The sequence below is a fragment of the Manis pentadactyla genome, chromosome 11 (assembly GCF_030020395.1).
Source record: "Manis pentadactyla isolate mManPen7 chromosome 11, mManPen7.hap1, whole genome shotgun sequence".
Taxonomy (NCBI): Eukaryota; Metazoa; Chordata; class Mammalia; order Pholidota; family Manidae; genus Manis; species Manis pentadactyla.
In genome coordinates, this window is record NC_080029.1 from 26,634,985 (window position 1) to 26,661,044 (window position 26,060).

Sequence of the window (26,060 nt, forward strand, 5' to 3'; positions counted from 1 at the left end):
TCATCTTTTACCCCTGTCTTCACTATCCTTTATGCATATTAAAAAGCAGCAATGTAGAAAATAAAGAAAAAGATCCGAAAACAAAGCAAGTATGTACATACTATGTACATTAACAAAAGTGGTGTTTCCAGAATGATGTTAGTTTTTAACAGATTTCTTTAAATCAGTTCACTTTTTTATGAAAGTAAATTACTTATAAAGGAACATGCATATCATTATAATAAATGGAATCCCATGAAACTCATTAGGCTAAATATATACTGACTAAAATAAATAAGTTTTATCCAAGTGTCGCCTAAAATCATCCTGCATTCCTGGCAGGCACTATGATGATTGAGTTGGATTTTGAAAAATGGGTAGAATTTCAAAAACAAAATGTGGCCTAATAAAGACATACACCTTATACCACTTAAAGCAGAATTACCTCACATTACGTATATGGGAATCACCAGGGAATCCTATTAAAAGTGAAGATTCCTGGGCCCCATCTAAAGAAACCTTGAAAAGATGGCAGAGGAATTCTGGGCAGAGGAGGAAGAGCAAAGGCTTGGGGAAAGGAAAACGTAAGCTAGGGCCAAGGACATGAATTGTCCAGCCTGGCCGGTACCCAGAGTTTGTTTCTAAGAGAGGAGGATGGACAAGGGTGCCAGAGTAGATTGGTAGGCTGAGGTCTGGTGCTCTAGAAGCAGCAGGGCTAGCTGAAGGGTTTCTCAGCCTCAGCATGACTGACACTTGGGGCTGAATAATTCTTCGTTGTGGAGTCTGTCCTTGTGCAAGGCAGGATGTTCACCACCATCCCTGGCCTCTATCTGCTAAATGCCAGTAGCATACATCTCCCAAGCTGTACTGACCAAAAATGTCTACAGATATTGCCAGACTTCCCTGGAGAGACAAAGTCATTCCCAGTTGGGAATCACTGAGCTGGGAGAGTGGTTTAAGTTCCCTGTTTGGTTGTGCTCTTGACTCCTTAGACAGAGTTAGGTAAGCAGTACTTAATTGTGCTACTCATGGTAGATTAACAAAATAAAATTGTTTCCAATTTCACCTAAAAGAAACCCAGAGGCAGACCTTCTGAGCCTGTATCATCACATTTCTGCAGTATTATCAGGCACCCAGAATCTCTTATCTTACTTCTGATGACTCATGGTCCTCAAACGGTTGTCCTATCTCCTACATTGCAATCTACCTTCCAGACAGAAAGGAGAGAGACAAGTGCCAACAGAGATGGCCCCACTTTTTAAAGAGCTTTCCCATAAGCCCTACCAATTTCTGCTTGTTTCTCAGTACCCTGTGTTACGTGGTCCTCCCTAGCTGCAAGGCACTCTGGGAAATGTGATCTTTTTAGCTGGGCACATTGCCATGCTAGACAAAATGAGGGTTCTGTAATACGGGAAAAGGGAAAAATGGCTTTGAGAGGTCATTTGTCAGTCTCTGCCACTGTTCCTAACTTTAGTTTCTAGGTACAGTGACAAGGTCATCAGTCTCTCAGGAACCTTCCAGAAGGAGCAGATAAACCTCCCAGGCAGCAATGGAATTTCCCTAGTGAATTCCCCTAAGAGAAAGCTCCTTATCTCTCTCTGCTGGTAGATTCTTTAAACCAGGAGCAAGTTTTTATCCTATCTTCCTGGAAGTAGAGTAACTCAAATTACATACCAAGCAGCTGAAAACAACATGTTTTTTTAGGAAAGCTATGTCCCTGCTGCTCTCCCACACCTACTTCTCATTCCCCTGGTACCACTCAAGGCCTGTACAGTAGCCAGTAGCTTACCGAAAGCTTAAGGGTAAGAATTACATTCAATATCCCTTCTACATGCTTGCTACAGAGCCTGCAATGCCACCACTAGGCCCTCATTTCTTTGGGTCAGGAATTTCTCTTCCTCGCTGCTTCTCGAAATGCCGGTGCCCTCTGAGAAATAAGGTGATTAAATCCACCACCTTAGTGTTGCTCTTAACTCATTAGCCCTTTTGCCCCCTTGCACTTTCTTAGCAGCTTTTGGGTGTGGACACCTGAGAGGGGGAAGGAGGCCAGGGCAGCAGGGAGAGACAGCCCATCTGCCCCAAAAAGAAGTGGGGCTCTCAGCTGGTTCGCCTCCTTCACTGTAAAGCTGCAGCCACGCTGGAACGTGACTGGAGGTATTAGTAAACATTGCTGGTACGTTTGGGTCCAGCAGATGGCAACCCCGTGACCTTTGGGTTGACTTTGCTTCCCTCTCTTTCCCCACCCACACTTCTCAACCTTAACCCTAAAAATTTGGCTTTCCCGTAATTTGCTTTGATACTAACTCAGAGAATAACACTGCTGGTAAGAGATAAATACCGTGGATGGCAGGTAGGGCAACAAACATTCTCCAGGAACCCTTGTGTCAACATGATAGATGATGATGATGCTGTTGAGTGCCCATCTGTTGCTGCATGAAGCCCTCCCACATCCTGGGCTTTCTGGGGAGACACCACGGACCTTGATAAGAGTCACAAACTGGCAGCTCTGCAGTGCCACTCTCAGACACAGACAAAAGAGGTCCCTGCTCTCGACTCCCCACATCACAGGGATGGCACTGGCCCTCCTCTTGCTACACTCCTTCCCATGGGGCAATGAATCCTTAGGACCGAGGGGCATGCCTACTCAGAGCCCTCTGTGCCCTCATAAGCTGTGTTGCACACACCCAGGGCACCAGAATCCCCTGCCTGTGTGACCCAAGCTGGCTCCCAGGAGCTGGGGCCTCTTCCTCAGATACCTCCTCTCCAGGGTAGACCAGGCCACTGGTATGTGTACCCTGGACCTGGAGGGTGGCCACAGGGTGGCTGTCTGTGTGGGAGAGGTGTGGATGGAGCCCAAGGATGATATGCCTGACAAATGAACATGAGGCTGCTAAGGAGGAGCCCAGTGAGGGACAAGGAGTGGACAGGCTGCAGTCCAGGTTCTGTTCTCACTGTGCAACCTGGTGTTCGTACAAAGTTCCCAAGTGCCTAGGAAATCTAAATTCAAACTTCACCCACCAAGTCGTTACAAAGATATATTTGTTGAGGTAGAAGAAAAAAATGTATTTTGTTTAACATAGTTTATAAGTTTGATTTATAATATATAACTATTTAGACATATGGTGCATGCCTCTGTACTCTTACCCCAGGCCCTGTAATTGTTAGGGACAAACCTGCTCCACAACTGTATTTTTTGGGTCTGCAGAGTGTTTTAGAAATTGGGTGATTTCTGATAGAAATTCTAATCTGAGCTTTTCTTAACAAATTGGAAGATATGGCAACACTGAGCCTGAATTCCCACATGGCAGCATAGGTGAAAACTGAGGAGCAGCTGTCTGCTTCAAGCAGGTAAGCACTCACTCCTCAGTTTGCCACACTCCCCACCACTCCCAATTGTCCCAGGTCCAGTGAGCTCCCCGTATTTACAGTAACTGCCTGGGCCTTGGAGACATTTGAGTGTGGGTCTGTGACCTAGAGCCTGAGAGAGCTATCTCTGTCATGGGTAGGAGCGTGGGATAGAATCTGTTTGGTGGGACATCCATGGTCACAGCTCTGGAAGTTTAGATCTCAGCTGCCCCTCCAATTGCCCTATGTAGAGATGAAGTTGGCACTGGCTCTCAATCGTAGGCTCAGCCTTGTGCTGCTTCTACCAGACTGATCAGAAAGGAGAAGTGGAACTGCCCGGGGTCACTAGAAAGTGGAGGAAGAAAGGGGAAGAGAAGTCCTTGCTGAGAGAGGGGGACTGTGCACGTGAGCTCTGCATTTCTAGTTCAGAACTGACTGTCATTCAAGAGATGCCCAGCACAGATCATGTGCCTTCTGCGGGGGTTTCTGGGGGAAAATCACAGCAGTAGGGGTGGGGAGAAAACTCTGAGATTGGAAGGAAGCCTGTCCTGGCCTCCCACGAGAGGCCAGGCCCTGGCAGAGCTAGCAATAGAGAAAGCAGGGCCCAAAGTTCTGCCTCTTAAGACTGTGCAAGGAAAACAAATTCTGTTCAACACGTGCAGCATCTGAAGCACCCACTGGCTTCTTTGCTCTGGGTAGGGAAGAGCCACTCAGAGCACTAGCTCCAAAGCCAGGCCCTGAAGGAAACTGATGAAAGAGATCCTTGCCACAGCCCCCATCACACAGCCCAGTCCACACCGGGTCCGTGCACTGGAAGAGCAGACCCATTTACCAAGGGTTTGGGGAGAACCTGGGTTGAAATGTCGGATAGTGCCTTGGCAGCCGTGCAGATAGCGGCCTGCCTCCAGCAGGCTCTGAGCCCAGTTCCCCCACTCTGGGCATCCGTGGGCCTTGGTCAGAGATGCAGGGCCCAGCGGTGGCCATGAGCCTTCAGAGGCCCTTGGGTTGGACTCCTCCCCTATGTAGGCTACAAGCAAGGAGGTCAAGTGACCACATGCCAGGACACAGCTTTTCCAGGCCCTGGCGGAGCTCAGCAGTCACACTAGCCTATCACTGGCATAAGCCCAGCGGGTAGAGAGGCTTGCGCGGGGAGGCCCAGAGTTGAGACCTAGCCTCAAACCAACCAGAGCTATTGGCCAGCAGGTTGGGGAGGTGCTGGCACAGGGAAGTGGGCCTGCTCCTCTCTTTCCCCCTTGGTCCCCATATCCCAAGATGAGTGCCAGCAGGGAGGCAGCAGGCAAGGGTGGTCCTTCTGGACGACCACAGGATGAGACAGGGTGACTGCTGAAGGCCTGAATCAGATGCCCCCAAGGTGATCCCTGTCGTTTGTGTCCCCAGCTGGCTCAGCAGGGGCTGTGCATGTGGACAGGCCCTGCAGCTGCTCTTGTGCAGTGGTGTAGATAAAGCTGTGGCATGCAGGCCAGCGGGCACACAGCCTGGAATCTCTGGGGAGCAGGTGGACATCGGAGCAGGGAACAGGAACACCCTGGTTTCCAGCTCTGCCCAAACTGGAGAATTTGAAGCCCTGAAGAGAAAGAACCCTGTTTTACCTGAGCCACCGCCGCCCCCACAGTGTGCTCAAAACGGCGGCCCATGGAGCCTCATGGCAACAGGCCGAGTTGTGCTTCATTACAGCTTCCCGAGGGAGGCAGAGTCTTCGGCAGGACACGTGGACCCACTGGCCCGTGTGGACCTAAGCCACCTGCCGCCTCCTGAGGAGAGCACTGCCTTCCATGTGAGGTGCTGCCCTTCTATTCCTGGGACGAATTGCACAGGGCCTGGCTGGCCCGTCACCTGGGGCAGCGTAAGGGTAGCTGTGTGAGTCCTGTAGTTGTCCTGTCCGAGATGATAGGGCCAACCTGAATGACCATTCCCCCAAATGGCATCTGGCACTGGTCCTTCTCCCTCCTAGAGGATGAGCTGCTGACAATTCTAGAAAGCACGAGGCAGTGAGGAAGGTGGGAAGTCATGCTCAGGTGACCTGGGGAGGAAAACCAGGATGCCTAAGGGAAGATCAAAGATGCTTTGGAAAAGTCCTGCTTCCCAGGAGATTAACAAACCATGGAAAAAAAGATATTAGCAGAGTCTCTGGGGCTTTTAGGGCTCTTGAGACCAAGAACAAAAGCAGGTCCCGAATCCACAGAATTTAGGGTTTCAAGAGACAGTGTAAAAAGAAATGGCCTTGCCAGATTGGTTTCTTTTAAGACATTTATTTAAAAAAATAACCCTGCCCTGCCCTCCTCCCTCTGTGCCATGGGACTTGGGCATTATGCTCACTACAACTCTGGATAGGGCCTCCCACCCACACGGTCCAGCACACGCTGCCACATTGCCGGGAGGCCTCGCGTGCTTCCAGCTGCTATAGTCCTGTGCTCAGTCCTTGTCCAGGCCTCTGCCTCCGGGTCTCCAGATGGAGAGAGGGCTCTGAGGGGCGAGGGCAGCCTGGCCACAGTCCGTGTGCCCCTCCTGAGGCCTGCCAGAGCAGCTGGGGGTAGGGGGCTCTGCTCTCCCCCACTTCTGGCAGCTCAGGGCTGGAAGCGAGGGGAGCTGACGTGAGGCTGGTGGAAGGCGTGGGCGCTGTACACCACCTCAGGGGGCGAGGGCGTGCTGGTGGTCAGCACTGAGCACAGGGGCTCGTGGCTGCTCAGCACTGACGTGAAGTACTTCATCTCTTCTGTGAGCTGCTTGATCTCCTTACGCAGAGCCGCATTCTGCTTCTCCAGGTCTTCACTTTCCTGTGAGGGGGAAGGATTGGCATTGATGGAGATTAATTTCAGGAAAGGTGCAAGACTGGAGGAGCAGGGAGCAGGAAGAATCCAGATTAGGTTTTCATTAGCACAGCCATGGACAAAGCCATCGCTGAATTTTCCTGTATATGTGAGTGTGCGCATGCGTGTGTCTTGTATGCATGCATCTATATAAGTACCTGCATATGTGTGCATGTGTATGCATAGATATTATGTGGAATCATCTGAAATTGATGATATTTGTCTGTTTTGACCAACAGGAATGGCAATTTCATATGGTCCCACCTAATAAAGGTGAATGTGTGAATGTGTGTGTAAATGTGTAGGTGAGTGGGTTCCTTTGGTGCATGTATACATAGGTTTCTGTATTGTATGTGTGGCTTGAGGGTGGCAAGATACATATCAAGGAAAACTGGCTGGCAGGCCAGAGCCTGAAAAAAATGTAGAAGAGTTTGTGAGAACATCTTACACTGTATCACTCGTTTCCATTCTATGTTATACCCATGTTTCCCATTGTTTCCTGTATTTGCATTGAGTCTTACAGATGGAGGCCATGTTTAATTGTCTGTTTCACCTGTTTTGCAGCGTTCTGAGTGGGTTCCAAGTACACATGCTTCCTTTACTCTAGAAACAGCTTTCCTTGTTGCCTAGGGGACCCATCAGATACATGTTAATCAGGAAAACTCTGGGTAAAGTGTGCTGATTACTGATCACATCATTAATTAATCAACAATTACACTCTAGTAATTAGCATTTACTGGAAAACAATCTCACCATCAGAAAGCCCCAGGAGAATTGTACTTCCACTGTGATTTTAAGGTTTGCATTTCTTGAGTCAGTCAAATAGACCTCTGCTAATCATTGATGCCAACAGAGGAAGAGAAAATGGCACTGGAGAAGCAAATAAATTACATTTCAGTTCAAAATGCAACCTAACAGTTGGGAGTCCAGGTCTTATTCTCCTAGTTCTGCTTAATTTAGTTTAGCATTTTCCAAACTTGCCATATTATTAGAATTAATTTGAGGATGTGTTAAAAATATAGTTTCAGGCCCTTCCTGAAATCTAGTGATTTTATTAACTCAAATAGTGGTTAGCTGACTGATGACATCAATTACTAGACTACTAGCTGACTCAAAATCACGGTGGGCAGAGATAAGATAACGTGACATTTAAAATTTGCCCTAAATAATCCATCAGGGGAATGAGCTGCAGGCTGGGAGAGGTAGTTACATTGCCAACTGCCCTGACCATGCAGGGGGTGGGAGAAGGGGCACGGCAGCTGGGGTTCCTTTTTAAGCGGTGGAGAAGCCGGACCCATCAAGCCAGCTTCCATCCGTTTGTGAAAGCCAGATGCAAGCATGTCAGATTCACTCTGGCATTTCCTGTATGTGGCTCTGAGCTAGAAAATGTGCTTTGGTCAGTGCAAAGGAAACCCCCATCTCTAAATGGGGCCTGGGGTGGGTGGGATACCAAGAGCCATGATGGTAGAGTCAGAGGCCCTGGCTGCTTCTTCTGCAAGGTGTGGCTAGCTCATTCATCTTACCATTTGGCTGTTTCCGGGCACATCCCAGAGGGAGGGCATCCCCTCTTTACTGAAAGGTAAGACAAAGCCACACACGAGGCTTGGAGTGGGGGGTCGTTGGTAAGACGGGAACTGGGGCCAGGAGCCCTGGCTCCTTCCTCTAGCCCTTTCCTCGCCCCCTCTGAGAGTTTCCACTGGTGACAACATTTACTGTAAGTTCTGTGCTCTGAAGAGTCTGGGCAAACCCCAAGGCAGAAGGGAGGGGCGGGGTAGGCGGGCTGCAGGGACCAACCACCCTGACCTTCTCTCTGCAGAGAGGCAGGCCCAGCTTTCGGGAAGTGACTGCAGGTTCTTCCTCCCTGAGCAAGCTCTGCTGAACTCTCTCTGGCTGCCTTTCCCTACTTGCCTGACTTACAGATCCCTGCTCTAGGAGGGGTCTCAGAACCACTGCACCTCTACCCAGAAAACAACCACCTGTGACAAGAAATGTGTCTTTACTTTGGAAAACAAGACTGCTTCCTGCTAGGGCCCCCGAGAAACCAGCACTGCTAGCCCAGGGGTCATGCAGCCAGCCAGACACTTAAAGAGGAAGAGTTTGACTTCCCTTGCAGGAGGAAGTGACTGACTGGGGGCCTCGTCTCTCGGTGTCTCCACCTGCCATTGCTTGGTCCACTCTGACCCTCCGTGGGGTGGTCATGCCTTGGAAGGGCCTCACAGTGACAGCTGGCAAAGGTGGCCATGTGAGCAACTGTTTGCTCAGAGGTACAATGATCCTATCCCCTAACTTTCCAGTAGGGGCTGGAAGCCTAGAACTCAGGGAGGGAGGAGGAAGAGGACAGGAACGTTTGGGAAGTAAATTTTTGTCTCCTAGCACACATGTCTTCTGCTACAGTTAGGGAAGGGTGACCTGCATTCGGGCTTCCACTTAACCTGATTTCTACTTTTTGGAGTTCATCTCGATCTTTCAGACTCCTCACAATAACCTTCTGAGATGGACGTAGCGGGCCAGCTGTTATCAGTTTCCCCACATTACAAGTGAGGCACCCAAGACCCTGGGACAAACCTGCCCCACCCACTCCCCCAAATGACTACGGGCTGGTGGGAGCAGCTGCTGGGAGAAAGGGCTTTGGAATTCTCCTCAAGACGCTTATTTTCTCAGAGGTCCAGCATCTGTGAGTGATTGAGCCAAAGCCCCATCCCCACTTAGAGGCCGAGAAGAGTTTGGCTTGGGGCTTCCCCTTTCTCAGCCCCGTGCTGCTTCCAGCACACCCAACTGCTTTTCCTGGGAGACTGCAATTCAAGTGACCCAAGGTCTCCGGGGACCATGAAGGAGTCCTCGGCTGCCCTACAGCCTCCCAAGAGAAAACTGGGTCTTGGTCTTGGTGATCCTTGAACACACCCCAAGAACCCAGAGGCAGTCACATTCTGCCAGTCAGAGTTGATCATCTGCCTGCTGCATGAGTTGGAAGGGAATCCCTTGTCCAGCTACTCTGTTCAAGGGCTGCCCCAAGGCCCGATCTTCCTCCAGGTGCAGAGCAAGGTCCAGAATACACAACAGGCGTGGGTTCCATCAGTGGTAACTGGTGACAGAGGTCCTGGCTGGGTGACCCTCTGTAACTTGCTTTCCCTCTCTGAGCCCCAGTTGCCTCACTATAAAACAGGAAGACTGGACCAAAACATTGATTCTCAATCTTGGTGGAGCTGTAACAATACTGATGCCTCATTCTGATTTAAGCAGTCTGTGATACAGCCTAGGCGCTAGGTTATTAAAGGCTCCCAGGGGATTCTAATGTTCTAATGTGCAGTCAGTGTTGAAAACCGCAAGATGAGAGGATCCCCAAACTCTATCCAAGCCTAAGGTATTTCAGATCCCAAAGTGACTACCTGAGTGTTTTGGCAAACTAGAGCTTCTAATCCCTCCCTACCTGTTGGGTAGGGGTGGGGTTGTGGGCAAAGGGATATAGACTCATTTATATGAGAAAGATTAGTAGAAAACAACATTTTAAAAGAATAGTCTAGCTTGACTTCATTAACGGTTGTTGAATGCTACCATGTGCCAATCACTTTCCTAAGTATTTTAGTTTTTATTATACTTAATTGTGACAACCCTATGTGGTAGATAATACCACCCACATTTCACAGAAGAAGAAAACTTAAGGTACAAAGAAATTAAGTAACTTGTTCAAGGTCATGCAGCGTATAAGGGGCAGCACCAGGACTTGAGTTGAGGCAATCTGGCTTCAGAGTCTGTGCACACCATCATCTCTTGCCTTTGAAGTCTGTTTACATCTTAGGATACTTGATAATTATCTCCTGTGAGGCCTTAGTCCTGTTCGTTTTCCAGTTCCGTCTCCCCTCTTCCTACCTCTTGCAAATCCAGATGCTAATGTTCCCAATTCACCCTCACCTGTGAGGTTATTTAATGTCACCCCTATCGTGAACCACAAGCAGCTTGGAGGCAGCTAAGGAGGAGGCTTCATGGGGGTGTGGGAACATTCTGGGAAATTCCCTACTGGAGGGGCTGAAAGGGGGTCACTCAAAGAGCTCTTGAATGATGGGGAATCCCCAAGCAGTTCCCTTACCCATACGTTCTGGCCCAAGGCTCTGGAAGGGACTCACCAGGCATTTTGAGGAGGGCTTAGTCCTCCTTCCTGCCAGCTCTGTTTTAGTGCCTTGACCTTCTCCTTCAATTTTCTAATCATAGTTTTCAGGAGGGTGAAAATAGTCCCTGTGTGTTTCCTCCTCAACAGAACATTCAGTCATTTATTGGCAGGGTGACCTTTTAGCTCCCACCCACACTTAAATACTTGAGTATTTTGTGAAGTTTGTCCCTTACGCCCAGCTGTATCTTCAGTTTCCAGCAGTTACCAATCCCTGTGCACCAAATGTAGGTATAGGGTGGAGCCCACCAGGCCTGGAGATCTCAGAAACTGACAGGTAGGACACTTCCTAAGCCATGGCAGGTCTGTGCCCATGCTTCCCACCGATCCTGGGGAAATCAGCCCAACTCCTATTCCTCATCCAATGATGACAGAAGAGCAATCAGAACCACAGGTCTTTGCACTGAATAATGGACATGCCTGATTCTGGAGAAATCGTTCCTTTCTTGCCTTAAAGCTGAAGTTCTAGGACCATAAGAGCTTTCTTCATCAACAGATACTTGGCTACATCAGCTTCCTTCAGTATCCTGTCTGGAGTCCAGTCACCTGTCCCTTGCTTTTCAGGACTAAGATTTCACTGACCTTATGTGTGAGACACACTATAGGTCAGCTCACTCAGCTTCCATCCCAAACTCTTTCCCATCAGCTTCCTCTAGAAAGGCTGGGAAAATAATTCATCAAATGCCCAGCTTCCCTTGCAGCTAGGGGTGACCATGTGACAGATTGTGACCAATGTGATGTAAGCAGAAGTCCCTGGGAGTGAAACTTCCCTTCCCAACTAAAGAGGCAAAGCCTCATCAGAACAAAGGCCACCCTCTCTCAACACAGACTGAAGCTTTGGAGAGTCAGCAGCCACCTTGCAACCTTGAGTATGAAAGCTACATATAGGCATACCTTGTCTTACTGTGCTTCATTTTATTGCACTTTGCAAATTTTTGCATTTTTTAAAAATTGAAGTTTAGTGGTAATCCTCAGTCCAACAAGTCAACCAACACCATTTTTTCCAACAGCATTTGCTCACTTCATGTGTCCATGTCACGTTTTAGAAATTCTCACAATATTTCAAACTTTTTCATTATTATTCTATTTGTTATGGTGATCTGTGATCAATGGTTATGAGTGATGGAAAGCTCAGATGGGGATTAGCATTTTTAGCAATAAAGTATTTTTAAGTATTCTTTGTATGTACATATTGCTATTGCACACTTGATAGATTAAGCAGTGTAAACACAACTTTTATATGCCCTGGGAAACCAAAAGATTCATTTGACACAATTAATTTATTGTGATATTAACTTTATTGTGGTGATTTAGAACCCAACCTACCATATCTCCAAGGTATGCCTGTACTGTACTGAGGGCGGCTGCAGAGGGGAAAACAAGGAGCTTGTCTCTTTGATGACATCCTTGCGCTAGCCCTGGTTGGTCTTCTTCTGAACTTCTTGTTATATGAGAAAAATAAACTATGGCACTTATATATGCCTGTGTGATAGTTTTTCTATTACTTGTAGCTGAATGCCATCCTGACTGACATCTCAAGTTGGAAAGGTTATCACTAGCAAGCCCAGTTTGGGACAAGAACCAACTAATAATAGCTATCAACAGAAAGCTTTGGGAAAAAAATTTTTTTAAGCTGCCAGACCTCTGGGACAGAGTGTCCAGGTATATAACCCCATAATTGCACCGAGCGTACTCTATACATTCCACGACATGTACCTGACAGGCTTCAAGTGTCACTGCTCTCCAGTTCAACCCTGGCTGCACACAGCAATCACCTGAAGAGCTCAGGCCATCAATCAAAAAAAATCTCAACTCCTGGACTCCGTCTCTGAGAGGTTCTAATTTAATTGTTCTGGAGAGGGTGTCAGGCATCAAGACTTTAAAATAATACCCCAGGTGAGCTTAGTGAGCAACTGGCTTGAGAATCAAGTTCAGAGTTGCTTCCTCTTTAAAACAATATAAGCAATATAAGAATATAAATATAGGCAGTGCTTAATTTTATGAAATTTATTATATTTTGGATGTTTGACTTTATGTATTTTATATTTTTGTTTTGCTAAGTAAATTTTATTTCATGGTATGTGGAATAAACAATAGAAATATAATATCAAAAACTTCAGAGAGATGGGAAAATATTTCTAAGCCAAAAAATATTTTCTAGAAGTAAATGCCTATATAAGACAAAGCATCTTACTATTACATTACTACTATATTTGGTGAAATCAATTTCAAGTAGCCCAGAACAGTGCATTCTTATGAAGGAAAGACAAGAGGTAGGGCACCTATTAGCATCTCATGAATTATGATATTATCAAAAGAATATCTTCAGATTCTTGAGCTCCCTGAGGGCAGGGGCTATTAGAGACTCCACTGTTTTATTCTCTGTGACTAGGACAGTGCCTGGCACATAGTAAGTGTTCAATAAAATCATATTGTTTAACTGCCAGCTTGAACTCTAATAATTTGACAGAATCTGAGAAACACCTGCATATGAAGAGTCTACTAAATAAACATGATGTTCATGAATCATCAAAGGAGTGTTTCAGCAAGCGTTTAATAACTTCTACTTTGGAACTCTAGGATGGTTACACATGAGTTTGAGATACTCATTTTTGTAAAAAGACCAGGTCAAACCTCTGCTTAGCAACACTTTTGTTCCCAAAAAACTGAAGTTATGGACTTGGGAGCAGCAGAATTACTCACTTTAAATGCTCTGTGGATAATTTCCATAACTCAGACTTGACCTTCCCCTTCCATAACCTAGCAAAGGAGACCTGACTAGCTATTGTGGAGAGCCAAGCCAGTGAAGTAGTTAGTACTCCTTAAGTTTTTATAAAAACCTGGAAAGAAGGGCATGTATTTTCATATATGGTAATACATATGATACGTTCATCTAATTGCTTTATGGGGAAATGCCAGGCTCTCTGCATTAAACAAATGAATAAATATAACCTTCTCCCCAGTGCAAAACAAACAAACTAACAAACAGACATTGCTGTGTTTTTATATTTGCTTGCTCATTTAACTTTCAAACAGCCTGGGAAGGTGCTGTGAATATAGCTATGAATGTATCCATTTCTTAGGTCAGAATTTAGGTTCAGATATCTCCACCTGGCCCCACGGGGCATCTTTCTGACCCTTGACTAGCCACACTCAGTTTGGCCTCAGGGCTCTGCTGAGGGCTCCCTTTCCCCAGATCCTCCCAGTCTCCTTCTCTTTAACTCCTGCTTGATCTCAAATGTCAGGGTCCTCAGTTGTAGGATATTGTATTTTGGCCTTAGGAATCTCCTCTCTGCTTGGCTTCTAACTTGATCCTACTCTTGAATTTTTATAAGAGCTTTAGGTCACCCTCCTTGGTTTTCCTAAATCTAGGGTAACCAGATGGGCACTGGGACAGTCTCAGTCTACACCTACTGACCTGGTGTAATTTTTACTAGTACCCCTTTTCACTCTCAAAAGTGCTCCTTTTTGGAGGATAAATTACAAGATCCCCTTCCAAAATCTGACCCCCAAATTCTAGCTCAACGATATCTCATCTCTGTCCTCATCCTCGATTTCCTCCAGGATTCACTCTGTATTTGACAATTTTCTTATGTTTTTAAATAAAAACTATACAGTATAACAGCATATGCATTAAAGATATTTTTTAAGAATTATACACACACATGATCCTCATCCTCTAATATCACCATTTTCATTTGTACACACTGCCACATCCTTTTTAAGGAACATGCATGCTTATTTTTACATAATCTCAGTCACAGGGCATAATACAATTTGCATTTTGCTTTGTCATAACTTCATCACACTTGCATAGTCACCGTAATTATCTTTTTCAATGGCTACATCATCAAACAGATTATCCACAATTTACTTAAAATGTTTTTCTAGTGTTGGACATTTTGTTTGCTCTCAGTATATGCCGCTTTTATGAATGAAGCTGACATGAACATCTTGATCCACACTGGTTTTCTGTCACTTATTTCCTAGGATGAATTTCAAGGCGTGAGACTACTGGGGTAAAGGGCACCATCAGTCTTCTAGTTCACGTAAGTTAAGTTGTAAAAGTACCATGTACGATACACAATCTCACCAGCAGCAAATGCAGATAACAATTTTACTACAACCTCTATGGTATTTAGATGTCATAATTTTAAATAATTTATTTTGCAAACTAGTTTTTTTAAGGTTTTCTTAATTTCATTTTAACATTATAAGTTATTGACTACTAAGGAGGAAGGTGTTTTTATGTGTCTGTTCCCCAGAACACTTTTCAGAACACTTTTCCACTAGGGGTAATTTTACCTGCCAGGGGACATTTGACAAGGTCTTGAAATATTTTTGATTATCGCAACTGGGAGATAAGGTGGTGCTGCTGGCTCCCAGGGAGTAGATTTTACTTTTTATCGTCTATAGCAGAACCCTTCCCCTCCAGTCCCCAACAAATTATCCAACTCAAAATGTCAATGTGCTGATTAAGGAACCCTTAGTTTGTGTCATTTTCACAATCAGAATAGAATATGGGTTATTTTCATTTTGGTAGGAAAACTGTTATGTAAACTTTCTGTTGATAGCCTCTGCCCACTTACATTTTGGCGTCTTAATGTTTTTCTTTAAAAGGATGTTCTTTCTATAGCGTAAATACAAAATCTGCCTTTATTTAATCTGATGCAAATTTTTTCCCCAGTGTGTCTTTATCCTTTTAATTTTGGATTACAACTTAAGACCTTTCTGAAATACAGGAACATTTAAAGTCACCCCCTCTCATCCTCAGACTTTCTTTCTTTCTGGTCTCTTGCTGGGTTCTGCTGCTGAAGAGTGTCTAGGTTGACCAGGTGTCCTGGTTAGTGGCTTACTTCTTGGCTTGTCCTTTGCTAGAAGCCTTGTGAAAGCAAAGCCTCCTGCCTAGCAAAGTCCTGCTCAACAAAGTGGCCCGAAGCAAAAGCAAATGGTAGGAAGGCAAGAGGTTTGGGCTCTTGGACATCCTTGAGAAAGTCATCCGTGTCCTCATCAGTAACACAGGGGTTGGGCTAGAGCATCTCTGAGTTTCCTTTCAATTTTGTGAGTCTATAAACAAGGGAGTGTGACTGTACCTTACTGTTACACTGCAAACTCCCATGTGGACCTCCACGGATATCCCACAGTCTGAAGGGGAATTTGTCTTATAGAACCAACTGATGCCCCCTAGGAAGCAGGGGCCAGACTGCATCCTACAGACAAAGAACTGCCCCCACCTGACCCAGCAGCTTGGGCCAGGACTCTCTAGCAAGACTCTCCCATTGTTTTCAAGAGAAAAGAAGTCCTGGTGCCGCTGAGGACAGCTTCATAAAGATGGCTGCTGACCAGGCTCTATTTGTGACCTGGGTCCTATAATCATCCATTTAAACAAATTGTTTATCATGTCAAGACTGGGATGAGCTGGCCTCCTTTCAAGTATACTTCCCAGACTTAACCACACTGATGTCCTGCCATCATCAGCAGGGCAAGCAGTTAAGGGTGGTGGATTGCCCTGACATGTTTTTCCTTCCCAAAGGAAAATAGTCTACTTTTTTAATTCTGATTTTTTAAATGATACACATTCAGTATAATAAAAAGAAAATGCAGAAAAGTACTAGAAGTAACGTAAGCCACTCAAAACTCAACCACTCAGAAATAACCACTGTTAGCATTTTGGAGTATATTCTTCCAGACATCCATCTCTTTATGTTTGCAAACATGCCTCAAATCCGCAAATTTTATGTTAACAGGCTTATTCTCTGTGTACCTTTTGTATCTTTTTTTTTCACTCAATACTATGTCATTGACATCTTTCTGTGTTAATAAATACAGATCTACATAATCATTTGTAGTGTAGCATCAAATTCTAGTGCATGAATGTATCATAGCATGCTTAATGCCTTCTTGCAGGGTATCTGTCCAATTTTATAGGATTGATAAAGTATTCATTGTTCATAATTAGTGATGAATTGAACATCTTTGTGCATCACTTCTGCTTTAAACTCTTGTAAGGGGAATTGCTGCCCCAGAGGGTATTCTCATGTAAGACATTGATATTTATTGCTATACAGCCTTCTTTAAAAATCATTTCAACAGGTAAATTGACATGTTGCATAGAAACAGCTTTACTTTCTTGACCAGGCCTAATGATGGAGGAGGAAAAGTATGAATTTTGGAGGATGTTGCTTAAAGAAAAAAATAGGCAAATAAATTCAGGAAGAGATTTAAGGGGGCTATCAGTGAGGGAACCTCAGGGCATCTTCCTTCTTCCTAAGAGTCCACAGGAAGAAGCAGGGTAACTGAGTGGTTAGGAAGATGGGTTCTAAAGTCAGACAGACCTAGTTACAAGCTGTGGGACCTTAACCTAGTACAGGAATTATAAAATAAAGTTTTTTTTGCAGATAAAATAACGTAACTAGGGCACTTAATGCACCATTCCTGGTACATAGTTGTGTGTTCAATTAATGTATTTTTAATAAAAAGAAGTTCATAGCAATAGCAACCCAAGAGAAATGCCTCTTTTCCAGAGATGGTTCACTGATTTTACACTGAATTTCTTAAGGGTGGAGCTAGCTAGAACATTCCTTCTGTGTTTTTGTTTCTCTTTTTTGTCCCATGACTTCTCTGTGCCAATATATATTAGGACATGGTCTCCCAAAGAGAGACAATGAACTCCAGGAATGAAAAAGGTCCATAAGCAGCATTCTCTTCTAGGCCTCCCCAGAAAACCAGGAACAATAGTGTCATTCTAGCGAGGCCTGGGAGGTTATCATCTTTGTTGAGCTTCTTTTCCTCCATTGCTCAATTTCCCCCAATTATAAATACCTTATTTCTCACATCATCAGCTTCAAGCTTCATTTTATGCAGAATTTATAGTCTTGATGTTTGTTATATATGGCACTAAAGAAATACCCTGGAACCTGTGAACTTTTCTCTTTTTGTAAACTAGTATGAGACTCCTTCGGAAGCCAGTTCCAGGCAAGCACCTGCCTCACCTCCATCTAAGGGTGAAGTTCTACCTGAAGTTGCAGCTTTCAGATTTGGTCCTCATACTCTCTCCCTTGCTTCCAGTCCCAGGCCAGATATCACTTGTCAACAGCATAGCTCTGGGCTAATATTACTATCTACTCACCATCTCCTCTACTTTCAGCCTTTTTGTGAACAAAGCTTCTCAGTTGCTATCAGCTCTCCCACTGACCTGGTACACCGACTCAAAATCCTTTCTGCTAAAAGGTGTCAGAGAACCACTATAAACAACCAGGTGGCCACACAAATAAAACTGATTTGCCATCCTTTATAGTCATTCAGTTAATACTATAGACCTTAAGATTACTCATTAAAAATCCCTGCTGATAGTTGATTCTCCCAAAGGACTGAGATATTTATATAGGATGTTAAGGGGATAACATGTCACAGCGGAAAAACTATTCAATGCTTGCAATCAAAATTAGAAAAGAAATCCTAATGCGTATGTTGTAATGATCGATGTTGAGAATATAAATATCCGTATTATAAAAACAAAGCATGTGATAAAAACATCCAAACTATATAAAAAACATAAAAAAGTGCAAAGTATCTCTCTCCTGCTTTACACCTTTCATCTTTTCAGAAATAAATATCATTAACAGTTTGGGGGGGAAACCTATTTGGAAAAATCTTAAGTTTATATATATATATATGCACATATATGTTTTCTTTTTATTAAAAACACGGGAACAAACTATGTACCATAATCACACCTCTTTTGCTTAAAAGTATAGAAGCTTGATAATCTTTTCCATTAGCATATTCACATGCAACTCATTATTTTAACACTGTTATTCCACTGAACAGACACACTGCAGCTTATTTTATTAGATCCTTACTGATGGATGTTTAACTTGTTCCAGTTTTTGCTGCAACAAACAATGCAGCAATGATTATCTTTACATGTACATCATTGTGTAGTCTGAGGGTATGTTTGTAAATAGACTCCTGGATGTAAAATTGCTGAGTTACAGGATAGATGCGGTTGCAATACGTATGGACATGGTCAAACTGCCCTCTAATGGAGTCATGTCAACTTGCACTCCCACTAGGAGTGTGCTGGTACCTGCTTCTCCATCACTCTGGCAACATTGGGTCCTAGCAACATTTTTCATCCTTGCCAATCTGACAGGAGACTCTCACTGTTTTTTTAACTGTCCTTTCCCTAAGCAAGGGCTAGACTCTTTGCCATATTTATTTGCTGTTTCTCTTTCCCTTTCTGTAAAGTGCCTGATCATCAACATTATTCACTTTTCTTTTGGGTTGTTAACATTTTCTTATTCATAAGAGCTCTCATAAATTAAGTAAAATATGTCCATTTTGGGTCAGATGTGTGGCAGATATCTTTCCCAACCCGTCATTTGCCTTTGATTTTGCATATAGTATTTTGAGCTGTATAGAAATTTTCATTTTCTGTAAAAGGTGTAAAGGTAAAATATAAATAGTAATGTATATCAATCTTTTATTTTATGATTCCAGGGTTTTCTATTTTATCTGGAAAAGACTTCAAGATCCATTTGTTAATGCTCTTTTTTTTACAATTTCTGCAGTTTTTTTTTTTACACAGTTAATCTCTGTGTAGTTGTATAAGAAATGAAGAATCTATTTTTTTTTTCCCCAAATGCCTAGCCACTTGTTCCAACTCTATTGAATAATTCAGCTTTCTCTCACTGGTCTGAAATTCCATCTTAATCATTTTGCACTTGTGCTTGGGTTTTAGGAGCTGACATTTCTATTTGGGTCTTAAATTTGAGTTTGTTGGGGGTCTGCTTCTGTATTCTCTTCTGTCTAATATTCTGTCTTTTCCATATTGTTTTGATTTCTATATGTATCATTCATTTTAATAGCTTATTCAGCTAATCTTCTCTAATTACTGTCCTTCTTTACAATTTTCCTGGAAATTCTTACATGGTTATGCTTCACTGGAAACACAGAATAGGTAATCTAGTTCTCCAACTCCCAGAAAATCGTATGCATTTTTATTTGGATTACATTAAACTACATTAAATTAACAGATTAATTTCAGGAAAATTGTTATCTTTATGTAAGATGTATCTTCCCATTTATTTGAATGATTTTTATGTCATTTAGAATAATTTTAAAGTTTAAAAATTTAAGCCCTGTGTATTTTTTGTTAAATTTATCTATTTCTTCCATTTGCTGTTGTTGGTATTAAGATGGAATCTTTCCTCCTATTAATTTTTCTAATTGGTTATGTTTGCATGTAGGAAAATTAGTACTATTTTTGTTAACTTTGAAGGTTGGATTCTCTTATTATTTTTAATAGTTTATCTGATTATCTTGGATCCACTTATTAGCTACTGACATCTTTTGGAGATGAACTGCTCAAGATATGCTTTTCTGTTTGATCAATGACTTTACTGTGTCTAATAGACTCTGTAGTTGTCTGTGGGAGAAAAGGAACTAAATGTGATGGGTGCCTATGTGAAACACCCGATCAGAGGAGAATTAGAACAGAGTGTGGACTCTGTGGATATCACAATCATGAAGAGAAGCACCTTATCCACTTCATGTGAGGGGTAATCAGTGCCAGGATGTTATAACATTGGCATGAAGTTAAACACAATCATTCAAAGAGTCTCCTTCCCTGCTCTGCTATTTTAAAAGCAATCAGTGGACCTTGTTTTTGTGTAAACCATTTATAGGATAATACTGAAAACGTTAAGCAATAAACATCTCACACTCTCACGGGAGAAACAAGGTAATTCGTTTTAAGAGAAATAATAGTGACAAAGTTGAAACTGAGAAAACAATGTTGCCCCAGCATATGTGAGAGAGCACACTACCAGAAAGATGGTCCTCATTTGATTTGTTCTCTCAGTGCTTCTAACCCCTGGTCTTTAAAGTGTTGGGAGATGAGTTCTATGGATATTAGTCTGAGGGCCAGAAATGGTTCCAGAACCTCAGCATGTGGAGCCAAGCATGGAAAGGTGTCAAGAGCAAACCAAACACTCAGCCTACTGATTGCTGGTGGTAAGCCAGAAGATTCTCTATCTGATCACAGCATAGTTGAGAGGATAATAGATGGAGAAGATGGGTGATTACTGTCTACGAGGAAATGAACATTTCAGACCACAGCCAAACACTGTGTTTTACGGTGGCAGATTTATATGTCATTGCCAAAAGCTTTACCCAAAGTCAAGAAGCATACACTGCATTGGCTGTGATCCCCAGGCCTGTGGTGTAAACTCTGATAGGACCCTACTCACTGGGCAAAAAGTCAAAATAAATGCAATGGTGCTCAAAAGAAAAGAGTGAGGAAGTTGGTGGCCAGGTGTGGCGAAGACAGAGGCATGGATGTGGGTGTGGACATAGCAACTCTGTGACTGGGGACTCCGTGGGTCCCAAGCTCCAGAGATTATCTCAGTCTAATCATGACTAGTACAATCAGATGGGCTAAATCTTCTGGTTCTAACTCTCATCCCACACAGAGAGAAGGCTGAGTCAGAGTTGAAAACCTCGCCACATGAAGAACCATATACCACCCTCATTGATATAGCCCCATGGGGTTGACGAAGACCAATGGTTTGAATTTACTGGGAGACAGTGGTACAGCTCAAAATAGAGAAGACTCCTCTGCTCATATGAGGAGGGAGGGAGGGAGCTCTCTGTCCCGATACGTGACCAGGGGCATACATTCCATGGGGTGTTGTAGAGGAATCTCAAGCATCAAAGTGTGTTTGTCTGAACACTCCAGCCTTTAGGAAATCTTTCAGCCCTGAGAAACTGTGATATATATATAAAATCACAAGTAAGATATACATGTATCTTAGTTGTGATTATTTATCTTGCTTCTTACAATAATAGCTATTACTAATATTACTGCTACTACACTTATATTTTGGAATATTTATTATATGCCAGACACTGTTTTGAGCTCTTAATATGCACTGTCTCCATGAGGTAGTTATTGTTACTTTCCATTTTATTGATAAGGAAACTGAATCTAAGGGAGGTTGAGAATGTCTCCTATGTTGGTCACACAGATAGCAAGTGGCAGAGCTGGGATTCAAACCCCATCCTTCTGAGTAACAAGCTGCTGAGCAATACTTAGTTGCCACTGCTTCTTTTATGGATGCTTCTTTTTTAATACTAAAACTTATAAAGCCTGTAGCAATTTTCCAATCTCGAGAAGTTGCTAATTGGCACAAAAAGGAAGGTTTTATCCTTTCTAATTAGTATTTATTGGTTTGTTTGCTTGCTTGCTCTAAAGAATATTAAATTAGAATCAGACTGTGAGAGAGACAAAGTGATCTTGAGCGATCATAGATTATCAAGCTTAAAAAGTAAACTAGAATGTTGTAAGATCCTCAGACATAACGAAATCTGAGAGGACATATAAGAATCAGAACCACCAACAATTTAACATTTAGACTGAAAATCATAATTATCAAAGAGAAAAACTGATTTGGTGTTCCATTCATTCCTTTTTACAATTCACTGAACATTTATGAATTTAAAACTACATTAGTACACAACGGACTATATGCTGAATACATTTCAAATAAAACACCAATATCCAATCAGAGATGTTGATGCAGCCTGCTCTCTGCTTCCTCACAAAGCATCCTTTTCTTTTCCTAAAATTATATCTTATTTTTTCTTGATATGATTAAAACAGCTAGTCTAACCAGCTGGTTGCCATGCTAATTTTCAAATAAACACAAGCATATTCATTTTTTGTGCCAATTGCCCTTCTTGCCATTGAAACAAACTACTAGGCTGTTAGGGGTCTGGGAATGGTACGGGAGGAAGGACAGGAAGGCAAAGTTGCTAGAAGAAGGGAGGAGGGGATGGAAGAGGAAAGAGCCACTGAATTAAGAGTTGTTGAACATGGACCAAACTGAGGGGAAGGGTGAAGAGGGTAAGACGGCAAGGCATGGCAGACAGGGAGGAAGTATGAGGCACAGCTAGGATTTAGAAACAATGACTAGGGCCTTGGGCTGCTGGTAGAATTGCATCTTAGCATCACCCAAGGCCTCTGCCCAAGCCAGGGGTCAGGGCCTTATCTGGAAAATTTGAGACAGGATGCAGCCCACCCAGGATGGTAACCATTCCAGATAGGTGCTGTTAAAACTGCATCTTTCACAGATACCTGGGGGTGTCATTAAAGAGAGAAAATTCAAAGTAAAACTGCTGTTCAGGAAAGACGAGTAAGGTGAAGCACAGTGTGGACCTTCCTGCCTCAGATGCCAGGCCCAGGGTGGCTACACAGGTGGCCTCCCAGGATGGGACTTATGTGATCCTCACACTGTGAGATAGTGGGCTCCCCGGAAACACATAATGCCTTCTAAATTCCTCTCAAAGACAGTCCTGCCTTCTACTCACTAGACTCACGGGGCTCACAGCTCTCTCTGGTTACCCCATGTCCAGGCAGGCAGTTCTGCCTTCCATCTAGCCTCTGGCTTCCCATACTCAACCCATTTACCCCTCATGCCCTCTCCAGGGTCAAAAAGAAGGGCTCATTTGTCTTCCAGCCTCTGGCCCATCCCTACTACAGAATCGTCTCAATATACCCATAGAAGTGCCTCCCCTCTCCCCTTGAATTTCCGCAGGCAGACCCAGAGCCACAGCGCAAGGGTCCATGGGCAGCAGGGAGCAAAGCCTAAGGTTCAGTAGGATGAAGAAAGGTCTGAACACTCACCAAGTGCAGGGTGTCGGCTTTCTGTGTCTGCCGCTGTCGGCTCTTCTGGGCAGCAATGCGATTTTTCTCCCTTCTTTGAACTTTTCGCACATCATCAGAGGAGTCCTGGGAAACAGAGATGATGGGAATTAGGCAAGTCTGCTCCTTCTTCGGAGTTAAAGCAGGCTCTCATGTCACTTGGCATCCATCCGTCCATCCTTCCATTTCTTCATCTTTTCATTTGCCCATCCACCCCCTACTCACCAAAACACTGAGCCCAAGAGAACTTGTCCCCACACTCTGTTATGCTCCCTTAAGTCTCTAGGATTTTTTTGGCTGAAAGTTACAGGAAGAGGGCAGAGATCACGAGGCCTCAGTAAGGCTGTATCTGGAAAAAAATGGTTAAAGCTATGAAGTGTGTTTTATCACCTCTCCTCCTTTTCAGGGCTATTCCACTTTTGCTTTTTCACTTTTTGGCCTAGAACCTTCTTGCTATATTTTTTCAAAGCTTTGTTGAGCATCTACTATGTGTCAGCTTCTGTGCAAGTGCTTTCCAGAGGTGTTCTTGCTTAATTCCCCAGTGCTGTGAAGTTGATATTATTTCCATCTTATATGTAAGAAAACTGAGGCTCAAAGAGCTTGTCCAAGAGCTCACAGTAATCTGGGAGTTTCATCTTCCTAGGCTGAGTTTAATGCCTTTCCAAGCCACCCACCACCACCACCTCACTGGTTTGCACCCCGTGTCTTCTGCTGCATCCCTGCCCTGAGGTTCCCATTCCAGACCTGCCTCTTGTTTCCCCGAATCCCCTTCATTATGCCAGGTGACCTTGACATTCCCCATGTCCCTGAGCACAATGCCTAGCATAAATGAGAGGCCAAGAATGGCTTTAATGGTAGAGATTATCTGGCCCTGGAAGGTAGTGAATGGGTGCTTAGGAGGACAAGGGGACCTTTGGGTGTTCTCCAAGTACATCCTACAGGTAGGCATGTCCTGGACTTGGGCAGAGAGGTTAGCTCTGGATTTCCCCCCAGATGCTGCAGGATAAGAGAGCAGCAGCCTGAGTGAAACCTGTCTGCAGCTCCTGCCCTGTGCCCTCTCACGTGTGCCCACAGGCTAGAAGATTCTTATGGCAAGACTCTGCGCTCACCAAGCATATGTCTCACCATTGTGCCCGATCTTCTGGGCCATTGCAGTAGAAGGGCATTGGGTTAGATAGGAAGGAAGTGTTTTTCCTCTAAACAGGATGGAGAGCCAGTTACCATGGAAGCCATGAGTAATTTCCTTCTTGAGAAGAGTACAGACTTCCATTCCAGCCCATCTGAGCCACCCAGATACCATCTTGAGGAGATGACTGGATTGTTTGCCCTCTAGAGGTCTCCACTAAGATTCTTCCAATCTGCTGTTCTTCTGTTTAATATTTATGTCAGATGCTGTATTGAATGTTTATATTCTTTTTTTTACTTTGGCTGCAGCATTTTGAAAGCCCTCTGGCTATCTGTGCTAAGGAAAGAGTGCAGTTTTTAAATCACAAAGTTGGAGAAGAAATTTTAATCCATTGATGTATTGGGTGAGAAAGAAGAAGCCTTTCTATAGAGAGGGATGTCAAGGTAGGTGGTGAAAAGAAAGCTCCAGAAGCTGTGAGGCAGGCAGTTGGCCCTTTTCTTGGCAATCCTCAGGCTAAAAATGTTTGACTTAGAAGTCACAACCTAGACTCCAAACCCTCCAAGAATCCCTACCTCAATCTCCCTGGTTTCCCCCAGAGCTGGGCTGAGCTACTGGTGAATGTGTCTAACAAGCCCCCAAAGCCAGCTCCTGATTTATTTCCTTCCTCCTGTCCAGAAGCCACAGGTGAATAGGATACTGGTTGTGACTTCAGCATCCCTCCCCGCTAGCCGTGTTAGCCACAGGAGCAGTGTCCTAGCAGATAAGACAGATTCTTCCGGGCTGGCCCGGGTTCCTCCCCCTAATTGGATTTTTTTTTTCTTTACTTTTCCGGACCCCTTTCCTGTCTTGCCCCGATGGTTGTCTGCTGTTCATGCTAACAGCCCACTTTAATGTTCCTCCTTCCACATTTCTACTACCTTGGAAAAAGGCACTCCCTCTCCTCTTTGAGACCAGGGCTCTGCGATGCGCGTTCTCCCCTCTTGGCTTCCTAGAAAGCTTCACGGGGTGGGAACCCAGGTGAGCGGAGGCAGTGGGCACCCATGGGAATGGAGAGGAAGAGGGGCTTTGGCAGAATGGGTGGAAGGCTGAGGGGTCTCTGCCGATACGCACAGCTTATTGCAAATACCGTGTCTTGAGTCTGAGTGCTCCTGCCACCAGCCACTTCCTTGCTCCTCGGCTCCTGGGCAGGACGAGGAAGCCGGGCCCTCCTGCTGCTCCCCAGGAGAACCAGAAGGTAGGGTGGAGGGAAAGGAGGACTCTACCTGTTTGCCAGAGGGAGGAGAGCGGCTGAAGCTGGAGTCGCTGCTGTCGGAGCTGTGAGGCATGGCTGCAATCTTCCGGACTCTCCACACAGCCCCAAGCGCCCCTCGGCTCTCTCGTCACCAGCTGGCCTCCCTTCCTGACTGCTCCCAGGACACTAGCCCACCCCGCTCCCCAGGTCCCTCCTCGGCCTGCCCTGCAGCCACCTCTGACCCCTGCGTCCTCCTCACTCTGGGGTGCAGAGGCACTGCTCCCCACAGGGACATGTCGCTTGCTTTGGGGCTCGCGCGCTCTCTCTCTCTCTTGTGGTTTCTGGTAACTCACGCTGGAAGTCACATGGGCGGAAACTTAAATAAGCTAGAAGTTAATTTGAAAGAAAATACATATCTGGGAAAAGACCCACAGAATTATATGAAAGAAAGAAAAAAAATACACAAAACCCCAGATACCTTCCGACAGTTTGAAAGGCAGAGCAGCTCTCTTCAATTGATGAAGATAAAAGAGAAAAACAGCTCAGGCAGGGAAAAACCCCAGCCAGAATTAGCAAGTCGATCTTCTGTCAACATGGGCAGAAAAGAGAGGAGAGCAGGGAAAGAGTTTCCACTGTCACCCAACTTGATTTTTAAACCATAATAAAGCCCTGGGACCGGGATT

The 26,060-nt window shown here is 44.4% G+C and overlaps 1 protein-coding gene across 1 annotated transcript; it reads right to left on the reverse strand.

The window, feature by feature from the left end:
- Positions 1-5,578: 5,578 nt before the first annotated feature.
- Positions 5,579-25,720, reverse strand: BATF (basic leucine zipper ATF-like transcription factor). The gene is made up of 3 exons (XM_036913126.2): positions 25,409-25,720; positions 23,003-23,107; positions 5,579-6,119 (listed from the first exon to the last, which is right to left on the reverse strand). Exons 1-3 carry the CDS (start codon positions 25,469-25,471, stop codon positions 5,910-5,912), a joined length of 378 nt encoding a protein of 125 aa, XP_036769021.1. The 5' UTR covers positions 25,472-25,720; the 3' UTR covers positions 5,579-5,909.
- Between the last annotated feature and the right edge of the window lie 340 nt (positions 25,721-26,060).

What these genes read in the sequence shown, in the direction of transcription:
- BATF (XM_036913126.2), bottom strand. Translation starts at nt 25,471, where the DNA reads ATGCCTCACAGCTCCGACAGCAGCGACTCCAGCTTCAGCCGCTCTCCT. An exon ending in CTCCTCCCTCTGGCAAACAG is followed by an intron (nt 23,108 to 25,408) that starts GTAGAGTCCTCC and finishes TCTGTTTCCCAG; the next exon opens with GACTCCTCTGATGATGTGCG. An exon ending in AAGCCGACACCCTGCACTTG is followed by an intron (nt 6,120 to 23,002) that starts GTGAGTGTTCAG and finishes TCCCCCTCACAG; the next exon opens with GAAAGTGAAGACCTGGAGAA.